A 22,107-nucleotide genomic window follows, 5' to 3' on the forward strand; every position below is an offset into this window, starting at 1 on the left:
ATCAAGTACATACGACAAATCTTGCAGTCAGTTGCTGCTTTGCTGAAATCGGTGTGGAAAAATCAAGTCTCCCTCACTTTCAAATCATGCCAATTCAATTATTTTGGAGTCCTTGGCCCATGGTCCCAAATTGGATAGTCTACTCAGTTTTGCCACATTGTATCCCTAGATGTAGGGACGCGGGTGGCGCTGTGGGTTAAACAACAGAGCCTAGGACTTGCCAATCAGAAGGTCGCTGGTTTAAATCCCTGCAACGGGGTGAGTTCCAGTTGCTCGGTCCCTGCTCCTGACAACCTAGCAGTTCGAAAGCACGTCAAAGTACAAGTAGATAAATAGGTACTGCTCCAGTGGGAAGGTAAACGGCGTTTCCGTGTGCTGCTCTGGTTCACCAGAAGCGGCTTAGTCATGCTGGCCACATGACCCGGAAGCTGTACACCGGCTCCCTTGGCCAGTAAAGCGAGATGAGCACCGCAACCCCAGAGTCAGTCACGACTGGACCTAATGGTCAGGGGTACCTTTACCTTTATCCCTAGATGTATCCAGTTTCCTTATATGCAGCTGGCTTCATATAACTGACCCATCCCCCAACCATTGCTTTGGGCCCTCTGCCTTCAGTCCACTGTCCTTGGCCCTGTTCCTCACTCTTTTTTTCATTTTACTCCTAACCTTTTAACTCCTTGCCAAGCACACCTGTGTCCCGTCCCCCACTCTATCTTGTTCGCAGCATATTGTACAGTGAGCCTGTAACGTTATTATCTAAAAGTCATACACATGATTATTCTTGTTAATTACATTGCTACCATTACCAGATATTATTCATCCATAGTATAATCCTCAAGAGGACAGACTGATCCCTTGGCTTTCAGAAATCACATATTTATTTGAGGGTTTCCACATCAGCACAATTTCTCCAGTTTTTGAATTCGACTGCCAAAGTTTCTCACCAAATTCCAAAGTTTGCAAATGCCAGGTTCTTGCTTACTTGAATTAATAAAATATATGAAAATTATTTTATGAAAATAATTATGCACTTTGCAGAATTAAGACACACCAAAAAGCTAATAAAAGGTTTGCTTATACACCCCCCACACCCCTGTATGTATGCCATAATTCCATAGACGACCAGAAAAGCAGCCATATGTGTTATTCACCAGGAATAATAGATCAAGATCCCCAAGTTTCCTAGCTTTAATTTCTAAAAAAGCATGTCTCTAGCTCTTCTATTGCAAAATATGCTTGAAAGTGTGTGAGCAATAGCTAGTGAAATGTCAGAAGCCAAAGGACTTGCTTGAGGTTTCCAGTGGTCAGAGTGTGCAGCTTCAGTAAACAATAAAGCTTCCTATCTGTGTGACTGATAGAAGGAGAATAAATCATTCACAATGAGAGGGGAAATCGGGGAAATCTTAAAAATAATATATAGTTTGCAAAATTCTGCTTTTCATGTTGCAGAATGTAGGGTACTTCGGCTCAGAATTATGGATTTATTTATTTTTATTTATCACAGAATTCAAACAGGCCTTGTTATATCTTTCTGCCAAATAATCTACAGTGTCTGTCTTGTGTGAAATTGCTCTTCTCTCTACTGAGCATGTTACAGAATTAATGGAAGCTTGATTATAAACCAAGTGTTTTTGCTTGTCCCTGCAGAGGCAGAACTCAAGGGGTCCATATATTGATCAGCCCTTAATATGTTCTACACTAATAGCTATGTATACATTAACAGCCATGACAGTTTACACAAGCTGAAATCTGAACCTTCGGTAATTTCTGATGTCTCCAATTTATCTCAGTAATCTTTCTGAACTCTTCACTAATCCCACTCAGTCATTTGAACATAACAAATATATAAACCATTATGCACATTCCTCCTCCTCCCCTTCATAGTGCAGACTCACAAGAATCTTGTCGGAACCATTAGAGTAGGTGTGAAGCTGTTCACAATGAAATCAGTAAGAGTTTGCTTCCAACTTCTACAGGTCATTTTAACAGGAGCATAGCAGGTTTTTCTTGGCTACCATTTCTACATACGGAGGAATGCTAGAAAACAGAGAAGCGTTTTCAGACAAAAATGTACTATGTCACACCTTCTGGAATCGCAGAGCCATTAAAAAACTCCTCGGTCCTTGCTGTACCTTCTTGTTGTTGGGTTCAGTGAATTTTACAGACAATATTCATATACCCTTTGTACTGGTGAAAGTGTTCCATATACTTGAATAGTTAGCTTTATATTGCTATCAGATGTTCATAATTTTATAGGACAGCCCTCACAGTCCTAACTTAAGAATTCTTGTAGCTGGAAGTCCAGCCTATAAGACTCCATAAAGCTCACAATATGCCACAAAGAGCTTAACATCAGGGTGTAACAATGGTAGTAAATGGGGCAGTAGATTAATCTTAGTGATTAGCATCCTTCACCTGTTCCAGATCAAGGAACCCTGTTCCCCCCCCCTGCATCTTACAGTATACTTGAAAAGGTAAAAAATAGCCCCATCCAAGTGCACTTAGACTTGCACTAGGCTGCATAGGCAACTTATATTTAAAGCACATTCAAAGCATCCCTGCCCCACCCGCCCCGATTCCTGGGAACTATTTATTAGAACTGGAATTACCAGCCCCCTTAACAAACTCCAGTTCCCTGGATTCTTGCGGTGGGGGGGCTTTTAAATGTATAGATACGGTTCAATAAGGAGGCATCCCCTTAGGGAGACCCTATAGCCAAGATATGGAAAATGGCTCAAGACACAAGAACCTATTGATATCACTGCACATTTAGCTGCCTTCCAGAGGGAGGACAGGGCTCACATGGGATTTGCCATCCCTTCTGTCTCAGTGCTCCCTTCACCCTAGAGCAAATGCCAGGCTGCTTTTTTGGCTGGATAAATCATGGTGCTCCCTATCCACGGTATGCATAAGTGTAGTTTGTTGAAATTCTGGATATTCTGTGTGTGAAGGACTCAGGACTATTGAGACACTACACAGATTTTGGCACTATGGTAACCGAAATTCTGTGAACCAAAAATACAATGTTGCAACCAGTGTACACTTTGCAAATCTTTGCAGTCTGACCCTGGAAATCTTACTCAGCAACCCTGCCAGTTTTTGAGATTTCACCGGGCGTTGTTGCCAATATACCTTTGAACATATCTTCTAAACCAGAAGTGCTAGAACTGCGCTTTAGAAAGCAAGGAGAAAGAGCAAAGTGAAAGAAATATATTAGGAAGCCACATTCTGCGCTTTGTCTGTGTTTGTGTGCAGTTGCAGCATTTTTAAAGCCATGGAAAGGCTCTGGGTGTGTGTGTGTGTGTGTGTGTGTGTGTGAGAGAGAGAGAGAGAGAGAGAGAGAGAGAGAGAGAGAGAGAGAGATATTTGTGGCCTATGAGGTACCTTTCACACAATTGCAGGACACTATCCCATCACTAGACTCAACTCCCTGTCTATTCAGCTTCTGTGCATGGAGTAGAAGTGGGGGGATACTACTTTGTTCTTTGCCTCAGGCAGCAAAATGTATTGGGCTGACCCTGTTATTCACTGACTTGTTACATGTAGCATAATCCTATAACCACATTTTTCTGCACCAGGGAGCACACTTCCCTGTTCCTCTGCTTGCTTCCTTTTATTTTGGTTCCCCAAAAGATCTCTATCCATTTGTTTCAAAAGGGGACCTGAAGTTGATAAGTGACTTGCAGAATCACATTCTTGGCCCAATCCAAACATTGTCTGAAAAGAGTTTGCGGTGGTGCTACACATTACACACACACACACACACACACACACACACACACACCACTATCCTTCAGTCCCAAAAGCTTTATGCTGGTAATGAAAATTAATATGTTGTTGTTATTATTTAATATAAGAGTGCCAGAAAGTAATGGTCATAGCTGGCTGTAGCCAAGTCCCTTTTCACTTTTGACATTAGTGAAGGAAGGAAGGAAGGTGAATTCCTGGAATTTGTGACATGTATGCAACTAATGGTAGGATTTAATACAGACAATTTAAGTTTTATCTAAGTCATTACAGGCTCCTCTCACTCTTCACCCCTTGCAAGTGTTGATTAAATTTTCACTGACTGGTTTGGTGACAATAATTTTTGCACAGTTGTTCACTGTGTCCCTGCACTTTGCTCTGCATTTTTGGCCAGCTAGTCATACTTCCAGCTCCCTTCTGGAAGTGATATTTCTTCAACAGTAGAATCTGAATCAAATCTGAAACTGAATATGAATCAAACAGTAGAATCTGAAACAAATCCTTGTATGATAAATATTTTGAGCTAGAAGATGTAAAGCTGCTGTGATTTGAACTCAGTTTCTAATAAGTGTCAATGAAGCCTATGAAGTTTTATTTACTATTCTGATCATCAACTTAACAGTATTAAGTGCTACAGTACAGAAACACTATTTGCTCTTTACCATCAGACCCAGAAAGAGCCACAATTTTTTACAATTCAGATTGTAATTGGGATCATAATTTAGTTCTATAGTGGAATAGTAGCCAACTTTCAAAATTCATCTGCCGTTTTCTCTTCCCTCTCCCTCTGGAAGGAAGAGCCTGGCACCTGAATTGTACCCTGAAAAGACCCTGCCATGCACACAATAACATAATTATATTGTACCTTTTGTGTGGATTTTAATTGAGGGGGGGGGGGGCTACTCATAGTTGAAAGGTTTTCATTAACTGCTTGACACCACCGTACTCCAAGTCCAAAACTTAGAGATCACTGTAAACCCCAAATTTCTCTTTACTTCTTGAAAAGATATTCTTCAGAAGGCATTGGCCACAGTTGGTCACATCTCAATACAGCTGAAGTCAATGAGGTCTCTGTGTTTGGCAAGGGTAACTCTTTCTGGAGCAGGGTCATTGGGACAACCCTCCAAAAACACACTTTTAAAATTAATTTTATTAATTTCAAAAGCACTTTGCCAGGATCACATTTCCCTGGTGTTACAGGTTGGATCATTGTATTTTTTAGCCTTGGGGCCTAAAAATATTTCCTGTTTTAAAGTGGGGAAAGCTATGTCTTTCCAAAAAGATCAATTCTGCATGAAAGTTCAGTGTCTGGTACTGTACAGAAACATTCTAGGTGTGCAGCAGAAAATGGAAGCTGAAATGCTGCATATCCTATTTCTTGTGCCCAGATTACTGAAGTTTGTTTCTGCTGTGATTGGCTTTATTATAACATCCTTGTAACATTCCGAGTGCTGCTCTCTTATAACTGTTAATTATATTGAATCTAAGCTCAGATTATTATCATACCGTCTGCTTTTCTAGTTACAACACATACAGGCTTGCCATTAAAAGGAACTTATTTTAGCATGATTGATGGGTGGAAAAAAAAAAGTAAATTCTGAGCTTTTATGTCTCAAACCAACAATACATGCCTATCTCATTTAATTTCAACAAAGTTGAAGACATCAGGTAAATCTGTCCTTAATAACTATGAAAGGGAGCTGGGTCTGGATAAGTCTTAAAAGCAGCTGTAGTGAACCAGCATTGTCTTGTGTATTTTCCCCCTGCTGCTCTGTGATTTTAGGAGTCTACATTTCTGTTCTATTATTTAATAGATTTTATATTTATTTGTTTCATTGTTTTCAAACTTGATGTTTTGGGCATACCTTAGGCTTCAGTGGGGTTGAAAGACATAAATATTTTCATAGATAAATAAGAAAGGAGGCCTTTGATGAGCTGCAGTGGGTCAGCACATCTGGCTATTAACCAGAAGGTCATTGGTTTGAGCCCACCCAGGGACAGCTGTGGGCAGGATTCCTGCACTGCAGTGGGTTGGTCTAGATGGGCCTCTGTGGTACCTTCCAAGTTTGTAGTCCTGCAATTCTATGAAGCATTAAGCTTTCAAATTCATATATGTTGATCAGATGTACTCATCAAATGCTAACTTTAAATTTACATTTAGTGTACAGTTTTGATCAAATGTGAAATTTATGTTTCATTCAATATGGTGTGTGGCCAAAAGGCTGGTTGTCACCCTTGCAGCATAGCTCAGTTGGTTAGAGCGTGGTGCTGATAATGCCAAGGTTGCAAGTTTGATCCCCATATGGGACAGCTGTGTATTCCTACATTGTAGGGGGATTGGACTAGGGTCCCTTCCAACTCTACAATTCCATGAAATCAAATCAATCCAAAGACATAGCAAAACAAATGTTCATAACAATATACCAAACACCAGTAAAGAGGCGGCCAGTTGGCCCATCTTGGATAGGGAGTCACACAGCATGGACAATGCAGCTGGAAAGCCTTTGTTCCATGTCCCTACCAATCACATTTCAAAAAGCAGAGGGGTACTTTTGAGCAAGCACTCATGACAGCAGTGGAAGAGCAGGGTTATAGAGGAAAAAGTGTTTGCTGTATATTATCATCTTCCCCTCTCCCATGTTAATTACCATTATTAATGGCTTTAAAGTAGTTTAATTTGCTTTCCCATTCTGTATTTGAAAACTAGAAAGTAGATTTGCAACGCAGTGCAGAGATTCTAAATTATACAATTCATTTGTTTTAGTGTTGTTTTTTGTTGACCTCCTTTCATCACGGGATATCTCTGCACTCCTGAGAGAAACTATTTCCCCCTTTTAAAAAAGAACTGAGAACCGGATGTATATTTAATCTGGTATCTGAAGCGTGAAACATGATAAAAATATAAAGGCAATCAACATGCTACTGTGATCCATATGGAATGGATGACAGAATTAAAATGTACATAAACACAGTAATGTATCTCCAAACAGAGATTTCCCCAAAGCTTTTTGCTATGACTACTTTTCAAATGAAAAATTCTTTGGTTTTATTTATTTATAGACATTTGGTCTCTGAGGTTTATATTTCTTTTGAAACACATTGTTCCCGTTTTTCTTAGTCTTTCGGGAGGGGTGAATACGAGCATATTTCTTTCCTTTGAATGATGACCCATAGATTTTGAAATTTAGGAATGGCAGTGTACACGCACAGGTCCCTGTCTGCAAGGGCTTTCTGGTTCATTTCTGGGGGGCAGTGCAATGCAACAGTATCAGATGTCCTGACTTCACAGGCAGCTGACTCATAGACAAAAAACAACCCCAAATCCACAATAGCTTTTAAAGCTGACTTACATGAGCAAGCATTTTTCTCCCAGTTAACAGTTACATCCAATGTTTTAGCTTATATTTTAGGGTCAGACATTAATTAGAAATCCCACTTTTCAGTTATACCCACTGGGTCATACAGGTTTGCTCCTGTTTGGGAAGGTACTTTACCAGCATAGTTACACCTTGTGCCAGCTGGAGATTATCCAGCACAGCCTTTCTGCCATGTGGGGTGAAATTCAAGGCACATACATTGGCACATGCATAAAACTCTACATTCCTTCCAAACCTTAGAGGTAGGCAGGCTACTGAGAATGTTGGTGGAAAAAAAGTCCTCCCTATCCATTTTCCCATACCATTCATAATTTTATAAATCTTGAGAATGCCCCCCACCAGTCATATTTTTCTAGAGTAAAAAGGCCCAAGCACATTAGCTTTCCTCCTAGAGAAAGTGCTTCATCTCTTTGAACTCTTGGATCTTTGTTGTTTTTGCTTCCATCCAGGGCCATCATTTCCCACAATATTTCTCTCTACAGAAGCGTCTGTCCCCAAAGCATGACATTGTGGGTAAGGTGATCTCAGAATCTTTGTTGGCAGGCTGCAGCAGTAAATACTGTTTAAAGTTTCACAGTAGTAGTAGTTAACTTTAAAGAGGCACTCTCTGGGCAGCTTTGCACACAATAGGTCAAGGCAAAGGTTGTAACCCAGAGAGCACATTAGGAGGTCCACCACCAATTTGTTGCAGTGGCAAACTGGTGTTGGCATTCCTGAAGTCCTAGGCAGCTGTCATCAGCCACTTGACAACCGACCAGGGGCCAGACAGCCTGGAAGGCAGCATGAGAAAGCAAGCCTTGGTGCTTGGTAGCCCTGCAGGCAGGAGGAAGGCAGTGGTGAATGCATTGGGGGCATCAATTTGCCATCATCTCAAGACAAGAGGCTCAACTTAGCGAGAGGGCCAGCCCTGACGATATCAGCTTACTGCCTGGGCAGATGTAACATCTTAACCAATTCAGCTTTGGGGAATTCCTCCAACTGGGCCTAATCATGCTTAATCATATTGACAACATTAATCATGGTTCAAACTAGGCAAATGTTTCCCCTTTAGCTTATCTAAAACCAATGAAAGCTATTTCAGATCTGAAGCCAAATAGAAACTCTAGTTAGTTCCACCTATGTGACTGCATTGGAAGCAGTTAGTCACACATGGGTACGGTGGAGGAACTGGTTTTCTGGAAGAGCGATGGTGGTGAGGAGGGAGTCCATAATACTTTTTGTTTAACCACAGTTAACCAATTAGGAACATTATATTATCTATACAGGTATGTAGTGTTATGCCAAGAGTTACTTTTCATTCCAGAGCTGCAGTCCATTACATAGCAGTAAGTCCTGCTGAAATCAATGGGCCTTTTAATTTTTTCCCCTGCCGAAAGGCATACAACAATAATAACAACATACTTTCAATCAAAGGATTCTGTCAAAGATATTTGAAATATTTGGCTCCTTGGTTCAAATAGCTTGATAGCATGCTTTGTTTGAAACGGGATTCAATTAATGCCCTGAAGTCAGTAATATATTTAAGTAGCAAATAAAACAGGAATGCACAGATATATTGGTGAGTCTGCTTCAGAATCCAGTGTTTACAGAGAAAATTAGGCTTTGGGTACTGTGAGCTACAAAGTAACTAGGCTGTTGAATGATATTGATGTCTTGTTTTAAAACATAGCTTCACTTTGATCTTTCTTATTTACTCTCATTATTTAAAACCATGCCGTGCAGTATTGGCTCTTGAAAGCAGTATTCCCTGCAGGGAGAGCTATGGGAGATGCTGCTGAGAAATTAAACTAGTCCCTCTTTGAATTCTCTCCTTTTCCCTCAGTACTGTAGGTTCCACAAAGAACCTCTAGTGACCTGCACAATTTCCTGGGAGAAATCAGAAACTTTTGAGCTCTCAACACCATAACGTATTGTTGTTGTTGTGGCTCTACCTATTACCGTTGGCTTATATAAATCACTCTGATTTCCCATCAGTTTTATAACAAGGATCATGATAAAAAGTGATGGCTGATATTGCTTAGGACAGGTAACACTGATTTGCTGTAGGATTAGTTTTCTTTTAACCTAATTTGGTGGATGCTTTGCAAGCCTTTCCCATGACAGAGAGGCCTATGTTTCCTTTAATTTTCAGCACTGCTGCGGCACGTTGTCAAGGCAACCAGCTTCAGTGTTTTCTTTCCACTAGTAAATTGTGCCTCAGACATGGCCCACCTTAAATCACTGTCTTTCCTGGTAATACATAAGGTTAAATACTTAACCGTTATGCACAATATTTCCCTTTTCTTTATTGGCTATCATGTTGTTATGGAGAACAGCTAGAGTCTCAGGGGAAGGTGTGTATATTAAGGCTTTTAAAGTTAAACCAATTCTACAGCATTTAAATCTGGTTGTGATGCCTTGAGGAAACAAGTCCTCCTGATACAGCCTTTTTAATTTTTTTAGCAATAAACAGACAGCTATTGCCAATTTGTATATAAATGATCATGCCCACTAGTTTTTACAGTGCAGGCTTTCCATGGCAAACATTTGAACAAAAAAATAGGTCACAGATCTCAGTTTTAGGTGCAGGCTGGTTCACACTGTGATCTGCCATAAAGGCTCTCTGTCTGCAGTCGGCCCCACCATGTGTGGGATAGCATGCCTCTCTCACAACCTACACAAGTAGAGGTGATCTGTTTGCCACCAAGAAAGAGGTTTACAAATCATGGAAGGGAATGGCATGCACCTACAGAATGTAGGTCACACCTGATGTTTCAACAGCTTTAACAGCAGTAGAAAAATGTAATGAAAGCCTTGCTTCTCATAATTTACCTGATATAGTTTTGGCTTGCATTCTGAATTCATGGAGAAAGAGGCTGCATGTCCCTCTCTGCAAAGGTTCTGTGCTTTTCCTGCTACCATGAGTGTATTTAATTGCACCCGAGGAAATCTAATTAGAAATATAGTGGCCTTCTCCTTCCATTTTTAAACAGTGGGGAAAACGTATAACACAATGATTAAGAAAGTTGGAGTTAACAAAGAACCACAACTGTGCATCTGTGAAATGTTGGCAGGTATATAGACTGGAAGTTAATTATATCCATTTCCATATATGTAGAAAATTTGACCAGTAAGTCGGAACAATTTCGATTTTTGTGTCTTCAGTTATAGGGCTGTGAGAGGCAATTGCCAATGATCAGATGTTGGGAAGAACAAATCCAGCACATCTCTACAGTGGGAAATCGGCACTGTTACAAGACTGCTAACAAGTCATTGGTGAATTTCACAGGCCTCATGCACATAGCCAAATTTTAGCTTGGTGTGAACACCAGGCTCCCAGAGAGGAGCTTGTAGCTGCTTTGCTCAACATGAACTTGTTTGTTTTAATGTCCTCTATTCAGGGTTAATGAGGATACTGACAGGAAGGTGATGGATATCTGATGAAGGACCCTGCATGAGAGGCAGGGAATGGAAGATATTTGGCGGCGGAGGGGGGGCTGGGAGAAGAAAGGGAAGTTCCCAGGTGAGAGCTGGGATGGTACACCCCAATTTGTGTGGGACAAGGGTTAAGATCTACCTCTGACAGAGGGCTCTCTGTTTTTTGTTGTTAACTTCCTTCCCCCCTCTCTCTGTTCCTTCTTTTCATTTAGATTAGTTTGATTTTTTTATTATATTTTGAAAAGTTTCAATTTTAAAAAATTATATAAAGAGGGGTGGCAGGGAGGAGCAAAGCTGCTGTGCACTCATCCCGAAGCTCACGTGTTCATGCTAACCTGAGGCTTGTTTTAGCACGATGCATGAACCAGGCCACAGCCTATAACAGACTTCTGTGCTATTTGTCCAGGGACTTGGGTGGCACTGTGTCTAAACCACTGAGCCTCTGGGGCTTGCTGATCAGAAGGTTGGCGGCTCAAATTCACGCGGTGGGGTGAGCTCCTGTTGCTCTGTCCCAGCTTTTGCCAACCTAGCAGTTCAAAAGCATACCAGTGCAAGTAGATAAATTGGTACCGCTATGGCAGGAAAGTAAATAGCGTTTCCATGTGCTCTGGCACTTATCACGGTGTCCTGTTGTGCCAGAAGCAATTTAGTCATGCTGGCCACATGATGCAGAAAGCTTTCTGTGGACAAACACTAGCTCCCTCAGCTTGACAAGCGAGATGAGCGCAGCACCCCATAGTCACCTTTGACTGGACTTAACCATCCAGGGGTCCTTTACCTTTTACTGTTTGTTAACACATTTTCTCAGCCTTAAAATTTCCCTGACAAGAAGCCTGGGAATGTGACAAAATGCAGATGCCATTCCTCACTGTGATCTTTTGCCCTTTTGCTATGTGATCATGCACTACATTCCTAGAATGTCCCCTTTGAACCACTCAGTTCTCTGAGTTGCTTCAATGGCACTAGCATTCAGGACAGTAACTGACCTGGACTTGGAGCTGTCATTTCTCCTTTGCTAGCAGATTACTGAATTTCTTGTGCTCTGAGGTGCCTTCTTTATCATCTTCATTCTTTTTGAAGCTCACTACAAAGGTATGTTTTCCCCTGTTGCAAGCAGTTCTAGGGTACTACAGTTATGAAATGTCTCTACATTTGCACTTTTAATTATATTCTCTCTCTCCCTCTCTCCCTCTCTCACACAGACTGATTGCATCTCTAAATGACAAAATTGTCTATGTAAATAGCATATGGTTTGGAAGCTTGTAATTAGATGCAAAATTATAGGAGTACATAAATTACTGTGAGCCAAACCTTTTCATTTAGCTGGAGGTTATGGGAGGCCTTGATGGAGATCATGTGCATGAGGCAGGAGGCTTGCTATACAACATTGATGAAGAAATGCCTATGCTTTTCTGAGAGCTGTTGCACAAATTCAGAACGTATTTTGAAAGGGAAGAGGATGCCTCTGTGGTTCTGGGGAAGCTTGCTTGATGAATCTAAACATGATTGTTTTAAACAGCTGTCTAATAGAGTGAATGCTTTGCAGGCCGTAAGCCCCAGGTTTAAGCCCTGATATGTCCACTTAAAAGGATCTCAGGTGGCAAGACTACAAAACTCTTGGGAGAGCCTGCTACTCAAAAATGGACAATGTGAGTGGTCTGATGCAGTATAAAGACTACTGACTCTGTATGAGTAGGCTGTCCCTGTGAGCTGGAACCCTGAGCGCTCAAGTTTCTAACTCATGGGGAGAGCTTACATGTCTTGGCAGCCTGCCCCATGCAGCCATGCACTTAAACATGTGGATAGCTTTGGGGAGGAGCCAGCATAGGCATGACAATAAAGGCAGGCTGAGTGAGTTCTCCCGATTCACTGAATTATCATTGCATGCCCTGGATGTTTGAGTGGGGCTAGTTTATTGCCACCTGGAGGAGGAACCGGCTAGCCACTCTAGTATCCCTGCCAAGAAAACTCCATGGACAAAGACAACAGGCATATAAAAGTTATGACGCTGGAAGATGAGCCCCTCAGGTCGGAAGGTGTCCAACATGCTACTGAGGAAGAGCGGAGGGCAAGTACAAGTAGATTCAGAGCTGATGAAGTGGCTGGGCCAAAGCCGAAAGGATGCTCAGTTGCAGATATGCCTGGAAGCGAAAGGAAAGTCCAATGCTGTAAAGAAAAATATTGCATAGGAACTTGGAATGTAAGAACCATGAACCTGGGTAAGTTGGAGGTAGTCAAAAATGAGATGGCAAGAATAAATATTGACATCCTGGGCATCAGTGAACTAAAATGGACGGGGATGGGCTAATTCAGTTTGGATGACCATCATATCTACTACTGTGGGCAAGAAACCCATAAAAAAAATGGAGTGGCCCTCATAGTCAACAAAAGAGTGGCGAAAACTGTACTGGGATGCAATCTCAAAAATGATAGAATGATCTCGATACGAATCCAAGGCAGACCTTTTAACATCACAGTAATCCAAGTTTATGCACCAACTACTGGTGCTGAAGAAACTGAAATTGACCAATTCTATGAAGACTTACAACACCTTATAGAAGTGACACCAAAGGATGTTCTTCTCATTATAGGGGATTGGAATGCTAAAGTAGGGAGTCAAGAGATAAAAGGAACAACTGGCAAGTTTGGCCTTGGAGATCTAAACGAAGCAGGGCAAAGGCTAATAGAGTTCTGTCAAGAGAACAAGCTGGTCATCACAAACACACTTTTCCAACAACGCAAGAGACGACTCTACACATGGACATCACCAGATGGGCAGCATCGAAATCAGATTGATTATATTCTCTGCAGCCAAAGATGGAGAAGCTCTATACAGTCAGCAAAAACAAGACCTGGAGCTGACTGTGGCTCAGATCATCAGCTTCTTATAGCAAAATTCAAGCTTAAACTGAAGAAAGTAGGAAAAACCACTGGGCCGGTAAGATACAATCTAAATCAAATCCCTTATGAATACACAGTGGAAGTGAGGAACAGGTTTAAGGATTTAGATTTGGTGGACAGAGTGCCTGCAGAACTATGGATGGAGGCTCGCAACATTATACAGGAGGCAGCAACGAAAACAATACCAATGAAAAGGAAATGCAAGAAAGCAAAGTGGCTGTCCAATGAGGCCTTACAAATAGCGGGGGAGAGAAGGCAAGCAAAATGCGAGGGAGATAGTGAAAGATACAGGAAATTGAATGCAGATTTCCAAAGAATAGCAAGGAGAGATAAGAAGGCCTTCTTAAACGAGCAATGCAAAGAAATAGAGGAAAGCAATAGAATGGGAAGAACCAGAGATCTGTTCAAGAAAATTGGAGATAAGAAAGATTTCGTACAAAGATTGCCATAATAAAGGACAAAAGTGGAAAGGAACTAACAGAAGCAGAAGACATCAAGAAAAGGTGGCAAGAATACACAGAGGAATTATACCAGAAAGATATAGATGTCTCGTATACCCCAGGTAGTGTGGTTGCTGACCTTGAGCCAGACATCCTGGAGAGTGAAGTCAAATGGGCCTTAGAAAGCACTGCAAATAACAAGGCCAGTGGAAGTGATGGTATTCCAGCTGAACTATTTAAAATTTTAAAAGATGATGCTGTTAAGGTGCTACACTCAATATGCCAGCAAGTTTGGAAAACTCAGCAGTGGCCAGAAGATTGGAGAAGATCAGTCTACATCCCAATCCCAAAGAAGGGCAGTGCCAAAGAATGCTCCAACTACCACACAATTGCACTCATTTCACATGCTAGCAAGGTTATGCTTAAAATTCTACAAGGAAGGCTCAAGCAGTATGTGGACCAAGAACTCCCAGAAGTGCAAGCTGGATTTAGAAGAGGCAGAGGAACCAGAGACCAAATTGCAAACATGCGCTGGATTATGGAGAAAGCTAGAGAGTTTCAGAAAGACATCTACTTCTGCTTCATTGACTATGCAAAAGCCTTTGACTGTGTTGACCACGGCAAACTATGGCAAGTTCTTAAAGAAATGGGAGTGCCTGATCACCTCATCTGTCTCCTGAGAAATCTCTATGTGGGACAAGAAGCTTCAGTTAGAACTGGATATGGAACAACTGATTGGTTCAAAATTGGGAAAGGAGTACGACAAGGCTGTATTTTGTCTCCCTGCTTATTTAAATTATATGCAGAATTCATCATGCGAAAGGCTGGGCTGGATGAATCCCTAGCCGGAATTAAGATTGCCGGAAGAAATATCAACAACCTCAGATATGCAGATGACACAACCTTGATGGCAGAAAGTGAGGAGGAATTAAAGAACCTTTTAATGAGGGTGAAAGAGGAGAGCGCAAAATATGGTCTGAAGCTCAACATCAAAAAACCCGAAGATCATAGCCACTGGTCCCATCACCTCCTGGCAAATAGAAGGGAAAGAAATGGAGGCAGTGAGAGATTTTACTTTCTTGGGCTCCATGATCACTGCAGATGGTGACAGCAGCCATGAAATTAAAAGACGCCTGCTTCTTGGGAGAAGGGCAATGACAGGCCTAGACAGCATCTTGAGAAGTAGAGACATCACCTTGCCCACAAAGGTTCGTATAGTTAAAACTATGGTTTTCCCAGTAGTGATGTATGGAAGTGAGAGCTGGACCATAAAGAAGGCTGATCGCCGAAGAATTGATGCTTTTGAATTATGGTGCTGGAGGAGACTCTTGAGAGTCCCATGGACTGCAAGAAGATCAAACCTATCCATTCTTAAGGAAATCAGCCCTGAGTGCTCACTGGAAGGACAGATCATGAAGCTGAGGCTCCAGTACTTTGGCCATCTCATGAGAAGAGAAGACTCCCTGGAGAAGACCCTGATGTTGGGAAAGATGGAGGGCACAAGGAGAAGGGGGCGACAGAGGATGAGATGGTTGGATAGTGTTTTCGAGGTTACCAGCATGAGTTTGACCAAACTGCGGGAGGCAGTGGAGAACAGAGGTGCCTGGCGTTCTCTGGTCCATGGGGTGACAAAGAGTCAGACACGACTAAATGACTAAACAACAACAACAAGTTTATTGCAAAATGCTGCTTTGGACAGTCACCTTGCAGTGACTTGGGGTGAAAGAACCTGTTCTAAAGGAGTGCATCTTCTGCAGAACTAGCACTCGAGAGACCCCACCACCAAGTGTCTGGCAAGCTTAATATGCACAAATAAGATAACAATGCCTGGCATTTATACTTTTCCAAGTGCCCAAAGGGCTTTAAGAGCATTCTCCACAAACCTTAGCAACCCTGTAAAGGAGGCTGTTATGACCATGCTGCCAGCTAAGGCTCCGAGACACTGACATGTCTAAGGCTACCCAGATTATTCCTTGCTGGGAGGGGGATATGATGAGGCTAAGGGCAGTTTCCTTTGGGTGGCTGATTATGCATGGGCTTGCTCCTAGGTGCATTGGTGGTCATTTAGTGATTTTGCTGTTTTATGTTGTATTTATTTAGTTACTATTTTTATTTAATATTTTGTTGACCGCTTTGGGAGCCTTTGAGTAAGAGAGCACTATATAAATAAAGAACAGCAACAAGTTTATAGTCAAGTGTTTTGGAGACTTCATGTGTTTTTATTTTATGTTTTAAAGATGTAAACTGCCCTGTGATTTTCAGAAGAAGGGTGGTATATAAACTCAATAAATGAAAGTAAATAAAACTCTCCGAGCTGCTACACTGCAGTGGCTTTTGCAGCAGCTAAATATAAGAATGTATTTTATGCAGACCACCACTGTGAGCTGACTGCCCAAGGCAAACTAAAAATGTTTTTCATCACTTGCTAGAGGAATCTACTGCACTGTTGCTCTCCTGATGTTCTTAGTTAAGTTTAGAGATGCTGAGCCTCTTGAGGCAAAAGCAGTGTCTCTGGGATAGCATCCTGTATTTAAAGCAGTGTGGCAGAAAAGCAAAGCCCCGATTCTGTGGAAATGTGTCAACAAATAGTACAGAAGAGAACTAATGAGGCAGAATCTTTAGGACTGTTTCACATGATCTGGTTCCACTTCATCTCAAAAGTGCTGTTCCACAATTGTGGCAAGAAACGGCATAAATTAAATTGCAGACTGAGAAAGCCATCAGCCATTTTCTCAGCTGTACCTCACTTTCCCCAGCTGGTGTGATCACAAGAATCAGAGCATGACCTGCTTTGCACAAACATTTCCCCATCTGATCACGGACACATGTATGATTGAACAAGAACGCCAGCTGCTTGAAAGTATGGGAATTTTAAATTTCAACTATACAAATCAAGCCTAAATAATAGGAAATGTACTCTGTTTAATGATGGTACAGCTGTTTGGATTCATGTTTCATAGAAGGCTCAAGCCAAAATGAAATGCAGTGTCAAAACTATATGGTGTTCAATATAATTCCCTTTTTGCTTTTAGTCTAATGACAGAGCTGATAATTGAAAATGAAAACAATATATAATTGGCAGATGGAACAACCAGTCTATAAATATATGTTGCTTTTGAAATTGAAGGTTTTCTTTCAGTGGTATCGTTTAATTTCCATTTTTAGGCAGTTTTATTTTTTAGGCAGTAGTATTTCTTTAAATACTATTGAAGTTCTTAGATGCTATTTTTGATTAATTGTTTTTCAGTTACTCTGTTTTTGTAATCCTATGTAGTTTGCAAAGAAGAAAGGGAGGCTTAGATACAGTATTCTAAGAAATATATTTTAACATTAATCTAGACATGCATGGTTGTGCTTAAATCATTGAGAATATGGAACATCTTTTGTACAGTCCTTTGCTACCCTCTAGTGTCTAACAGACTGCACTTCTAGTCCTAACATTTCAATGTAACACTATTGAAATTTGGAATGTCTGGATTACTACACTGTGATATAACTAGGTGCAATTAATTCAGCAAAGTGGGACATATTTCTGAGCTTGCAAACTTACTTTTTAAAAATCCATGTTTTTATTCTCATTTTGACTCTCTGCAACAGAAAATACAATAATCTGACATCAGTGACCAGGGTCATAGTTCAGTGACTGAGCATCAGCTTTGCATGTAAAAGGTACCGGGTTCAGTCCTTGGCATGTCCAGGTATACCCCTTTAGATACGCCTGAAATTACAAATTGTCAAAATAATCAAGTAGTAGACAATCCGGGGCTAGACAGACAAAGTCTTGACCTGGTATAATATGTTCCTACTCTGTTCTTCTTTCTCTTTCTGGCATGTTCCCTGTAGGTGTGGCTTTTTAGCTCTTTCTTTAGGAACATAAGAAGAGCAAACTGGACCAGGCCAATTGTCTACCTAGTTCAGCAAGCTGTCTTTGAAGTGGCCAGTCAAATAACTATGGGAAGGCATATTCATTTTCTGCTTCCAGCTTCTACCCCATTTGCCTCTTTCTAGTACTTTTGTCAATGCTATTGCTCCTTCCATTGCACCCATGGCTCTTTAGCTATTTTCCCTTCCCCAAGAGCTATGTTGTCTCACGCTCTCTCTTTTTCCTTCATCTGTCCCAGTCTCATTTTCCTTTATTGCAATGTTTTGCCCACAAAGCTTTAGTTTGCACTTGGTTTGAATGAGGAAGTCGAATACAGCAGACTGTGATCATGAGACTTTCTGACCAACAAGGTAGTTATTTGGTGTTTTAATCTGTCTGTTGAATTTTTGAGTTGTTCAATGGTTGTATTCCTTTACACACTATTAAGACACCATGGAAAGGCAGGATATACGGTAAGCTGCCCAACAATTAGGTGGCATGATATCTATGAAATTGTAAAAGAAATACCCTAAATGGGGGGGGGGGGAATGGACGGGCATGCATTACTGTCCAGTGCTTTTTTTCTGGGGGGACGCAGGGGTATCCATACCCCTGAACACTTTGTGAATCTTCGTACTTTTGTCCATTTACTGTATTTTTCCCCATTTTGAACTATAAAATGGTGATTTTTCTTGAGTCAAAATGACAGTACCCGTAAACATTTTTTTTTTGTGAAAAAAAGCACTATGTCCACTTCTGCTTGTCCCTTGGTTTTTTTAAAAAATGTAAAATTCAAGAAATATGAAAAAGCAGGAGGCAAACCAAACCAAAGCATCATTAAGTTGATTTTTCTTTCCAAGTTTGAACTTACTAGTAGCATGAAGAAAGTGTAAGTCATTCTTATGATTTTTGATTGCTTTCACTTGCACATCTTTCAAAGAAAACCGTCTGCTGTGCCCACTCCCCCCAAAAATGTATTGTTTATGTGCATAGTTGACTTGGTATCCTGTTGGGGTCAATAAAGTATATCCCCATCCTTTGCTCTTCTTCAGCTGAAAGATGTTCCCATAGTGGCTAATCTGATACTAGAGTTCTAATCTAACAGTACCTCTAACACCTTACTGGCACATCTTGGGCAGATGGTTCTGCTTGTGTGTCAAATCTCGTAATCACTTCTGTCTTAAGCAGCCATAGTTTCCTTTCTTTTGCCATGGGGGCAGAGGCACACATCATTGTTCAGTGATGGCGTTCTTTTAAATAGTATTGAAAGACAGGCAGGATATAACTTGTTACAAATAAGAGAAATAGAAATATTTCTGACTTAGTGTGGCAATACTGCACTGGAAACGTCACAGTACTGTATATTGCAAAAAGCAATTTTAAGTTGAGCAGCTTATGACAATGTGTGCAACTTCTGTTTGAAGCTGAAAGCAATTTCATTGGCATGCAAAACTCACCTTATTTCTTCATCTTTCTCCAAGTTTGGTTTTTTATTTCCCTTCTGGCCTTATCAACTATTTGGAGTCATTTTGGAAGAAATGTAGCACGCATATTAAAATGTTGCTTTGAACATGCACTTCAGCCATGTAGTACTACAAGTAGCAGGAAGGTGGCAGCGTTGCACTGCATTTCTCCACCACTTGAGATATTTTAACGAGATTCAAAAGTTGAAAAGCCTCATCAGCTCAGCATTTTAATCTACTTATGAAAGAGGAAAAACATGATTTGCATGAGGATAAAAATCCACATTTGATCTAGAGAAGAAAAATGCTTTTTGCTTTAGTTTTCAGGCCCACTATTGGGTTAATTCAACGTTCCAGATGATAGCTAAGGGACAAAGTAAATGTGGCATTGATTGCATGATTGGCCCTTGCTTGCTTTCTTATTTTGTTACTAAATAGCAGCTGTGGGAGGAAGGCAATCCAGGTTAAGACCACGATGGGAGCAAACCATGGGCATGATCCAGATAAGACCCTACACCTTCAGTTGCTATTTACTTCTTGTTAAAAGCAGAGAAGGAACCAACCATGTGATTAGTATGATGTCTGAATTCACCCTGAACTCCACTGAAATTCATGGTTGAGTGTCTTACTCAAGAATTCTTTAGAGGCCATTTAGTTTCCTTGTGTATATTAGGCCTCTGTACCTGCCAGCAGACATTTTAAATACATGCAACAGACTTCAGAGTTGCCCAATATGGGCCTGGTTCTATCCCAATAAAAACTGCACCAATTTAAAAGGAGACAAATTTTCCCATTTCAAGAGTACCTGTAGGGGCAGAATTCTCTCTTCAAAATCAAACTGCACATAGAGAATATTATTTGGCTGGTACAGTGGTACCTCGGGTTACATACGCTTCAGGTTACAGACTCCGCTAACCCAGAAATATTGCCTCAGGTTAAGAACTTTGCTTCAGGATGAGAACAGAAATCGTGCGGCAGCGGCGAAGCGGCAGCGGGAGGCCCCATTAGCTAAAGTGGTGCTTCAAGTTAAGAACAGTTTCAGGTTAAGAACGGACCTCCGGAAAGAATTAAGTACTTAACCCGATGTACCACTGTAGTTGCTACTATAGTCTTTAATGGGACAGGGAAACTTTTAAACAGTTGTTCAGCACTTCACAAAACTAAGGAAAGGGTGCCTTCCTTGATAAGTCTGAATAAAATACATCATGGGTTTTCTCCAAAATTGAGCTTATTTTATTAATTTTGCTATTTCCCTTCAATTAAGGAAGCCCTGAATGCCTGTATTTTAGAGAACAAGTAGGAGATTTCAAAATTAAGTCATCCTCATTGCTAATTTTAGCGGGGCGGGGAGAGTTTAGTAACATAAGAACTCCTGCAAACCCAACCATTTCTGTTTGCCATTTGCAGTGGGAAAAGCTACAGATGACAACAAGTGAAAGGAGGAAGATTGTCTGCTCAGTCACATTCCACATTATTGCTATTACCTGCGTAGTTTGGTCACTGTATGTACTAATAGATCGGACCGCAGAGGAAATTAAGCAAGGCAATGACAATGGTGAGTGTATTTATCATTTTCTTTCTTTATGTTCTTAGGTAGTATGATTTTAGAAATGGAGACTGTAAAGGCAAGTGAGTGCACAGAACCAAAAGCAACAGGTTCAAATGGGAGCATTCACCCAACTTCCCTAGTTCCAGTGTTCTGAGAACTTTGGCTTTTACATAAAAGAAGTAGGTTTCTAGCCCTTTAGGCCCCAGGCAACAGGTTTCAAAACATGTGGCCAATGTCTAGTGAAATTGCAGGCGCTGCTTAGGGTGGGAATTCCAGCATCTAAGGGGGTTTGAGTGCTCTGCATTGCTCCCCACCCCTACTGACAGAGCAATTATTCAAAATGGGGTTGCACTGCATGCAGGTGGACCCAGGCTCAATGACCAGCATCTCTACATAGGGCTGAGAATGTCTCCAGTCTGAACCCCCAAAGTGTCAGTGTAGACCACACCTAGCAAGATGGACAAATGGTCTGAGGCCCCTTCCTATGTTCCTAAAATAAAGCATATGCTGGCATGGTTAACATGATTGATCTATTCTCAGAAGATGTTCTGACTTTACAAAGCAGCCCTGGCTACTTCATAAAGTGACTTGTCTTTAGGATAGCCACTGGGTGTCATGATATTCTAAAGACAAGCAACTGAGTATACATGAAACAAACATTGAGTATCACTGTGCCCAAGATTGCTCTGAAATACAATTTCCAACGTTGCATTTTTCCATTTAAAAATGTATATATGCATGCCTTATTTTTCTTTTTCAAGCTTAAGAGATCCTGCTAGGCAAAAAATAAATGAAACAAAAATGATATTTTACTGATGTGTTTAACATTTTCATGCACCCAGTAAAACTGCCCTCGGCAAGCTTAAATTATACAGTGGCAAATTATACACTTGGCATTCAAATAGGCAAGATTCTTAATCTCAGAGGCATAAGAGCATTTTAAAAGTTATATCCTGCAGGAAACAATTTCTCTTCTAGCAAATCTTAACTCACTCAAAAGAAATATCTCCTGGGTAAAAGGATTTTCTGTAAATAAATGTTAAAAAGAAATGCTCTGCCCAAAGTAGTGACTTGAAGGACCTAAAAGTCAATTGCAAATGTGGGTAACTGACAGGGGGTGACCCCAAATAAGTGATTTCCACATCCGGTTTAAAACTTTAAGAGGCCTAAAGGACCCATTTAATCCAGAGTCCTATTCACAGTACCCAACTAGATTCCTATGGGAACTCCATAGGCAGGCTATGACAGCCTAGAGCTTCTCCCCCATCTAATCTCATGGACTTGAACCCTTTCACATAAATGTCAGGAAAGTTTAGCTTGCATGCATGAGCAAATAATTATTCTTTCTGTT

General features: G+C 40.9%; 1 protein-coding gene and 1 long non-coding RNA gene across 7 annotated transcripts in view; one reads left to right on the forward strand and one right to left on the reverse strand.

The window, feature by feature from the left end:
* MARCHF1 (membrane associated ring-CH-type finger 1) overlaps window positions 1-22,107 on the forward strand; it is a 119,960-nt gene that overhangs the window by 94,322 nt on the left and 3,531 nt on the right. For all 6 annotated transcript variants that reach the window (XM_081875477.1, XM_081875473.1, XM_081875474.1 and 3 more), the window contains one exon: window positions 20,615-20,762. In XM_081875477.1, the coding sequence (XP_081731603.1) occupies window positions 20,615-20,762 (148 nt within the window). The remainder of the gene's footprint in view (window positions 1-20,614; window positions 20,763-22,107) is intronic.
* The window catches only part of LOC309349513, a 103,046-nt gene that overhangs the window by 29,316 nt on the left and 51,623 nt on the right, over window positions 1-22,107 (reverse strand). The gene's annotated exons all lie outside the window — the stretch shown is intronic.

This window comes from Podarcis erhardii (assembly GCF_964252035.2).
Source record: "Podarcis erhardii genome assembly, chromosome: 9".
Taxonomy (NCBI): Eukaryota; Metazoa; Chordata; class Lepidosauria; order Squamata; family Lacertidae; genus Podarcis; species Podarcis erhardii.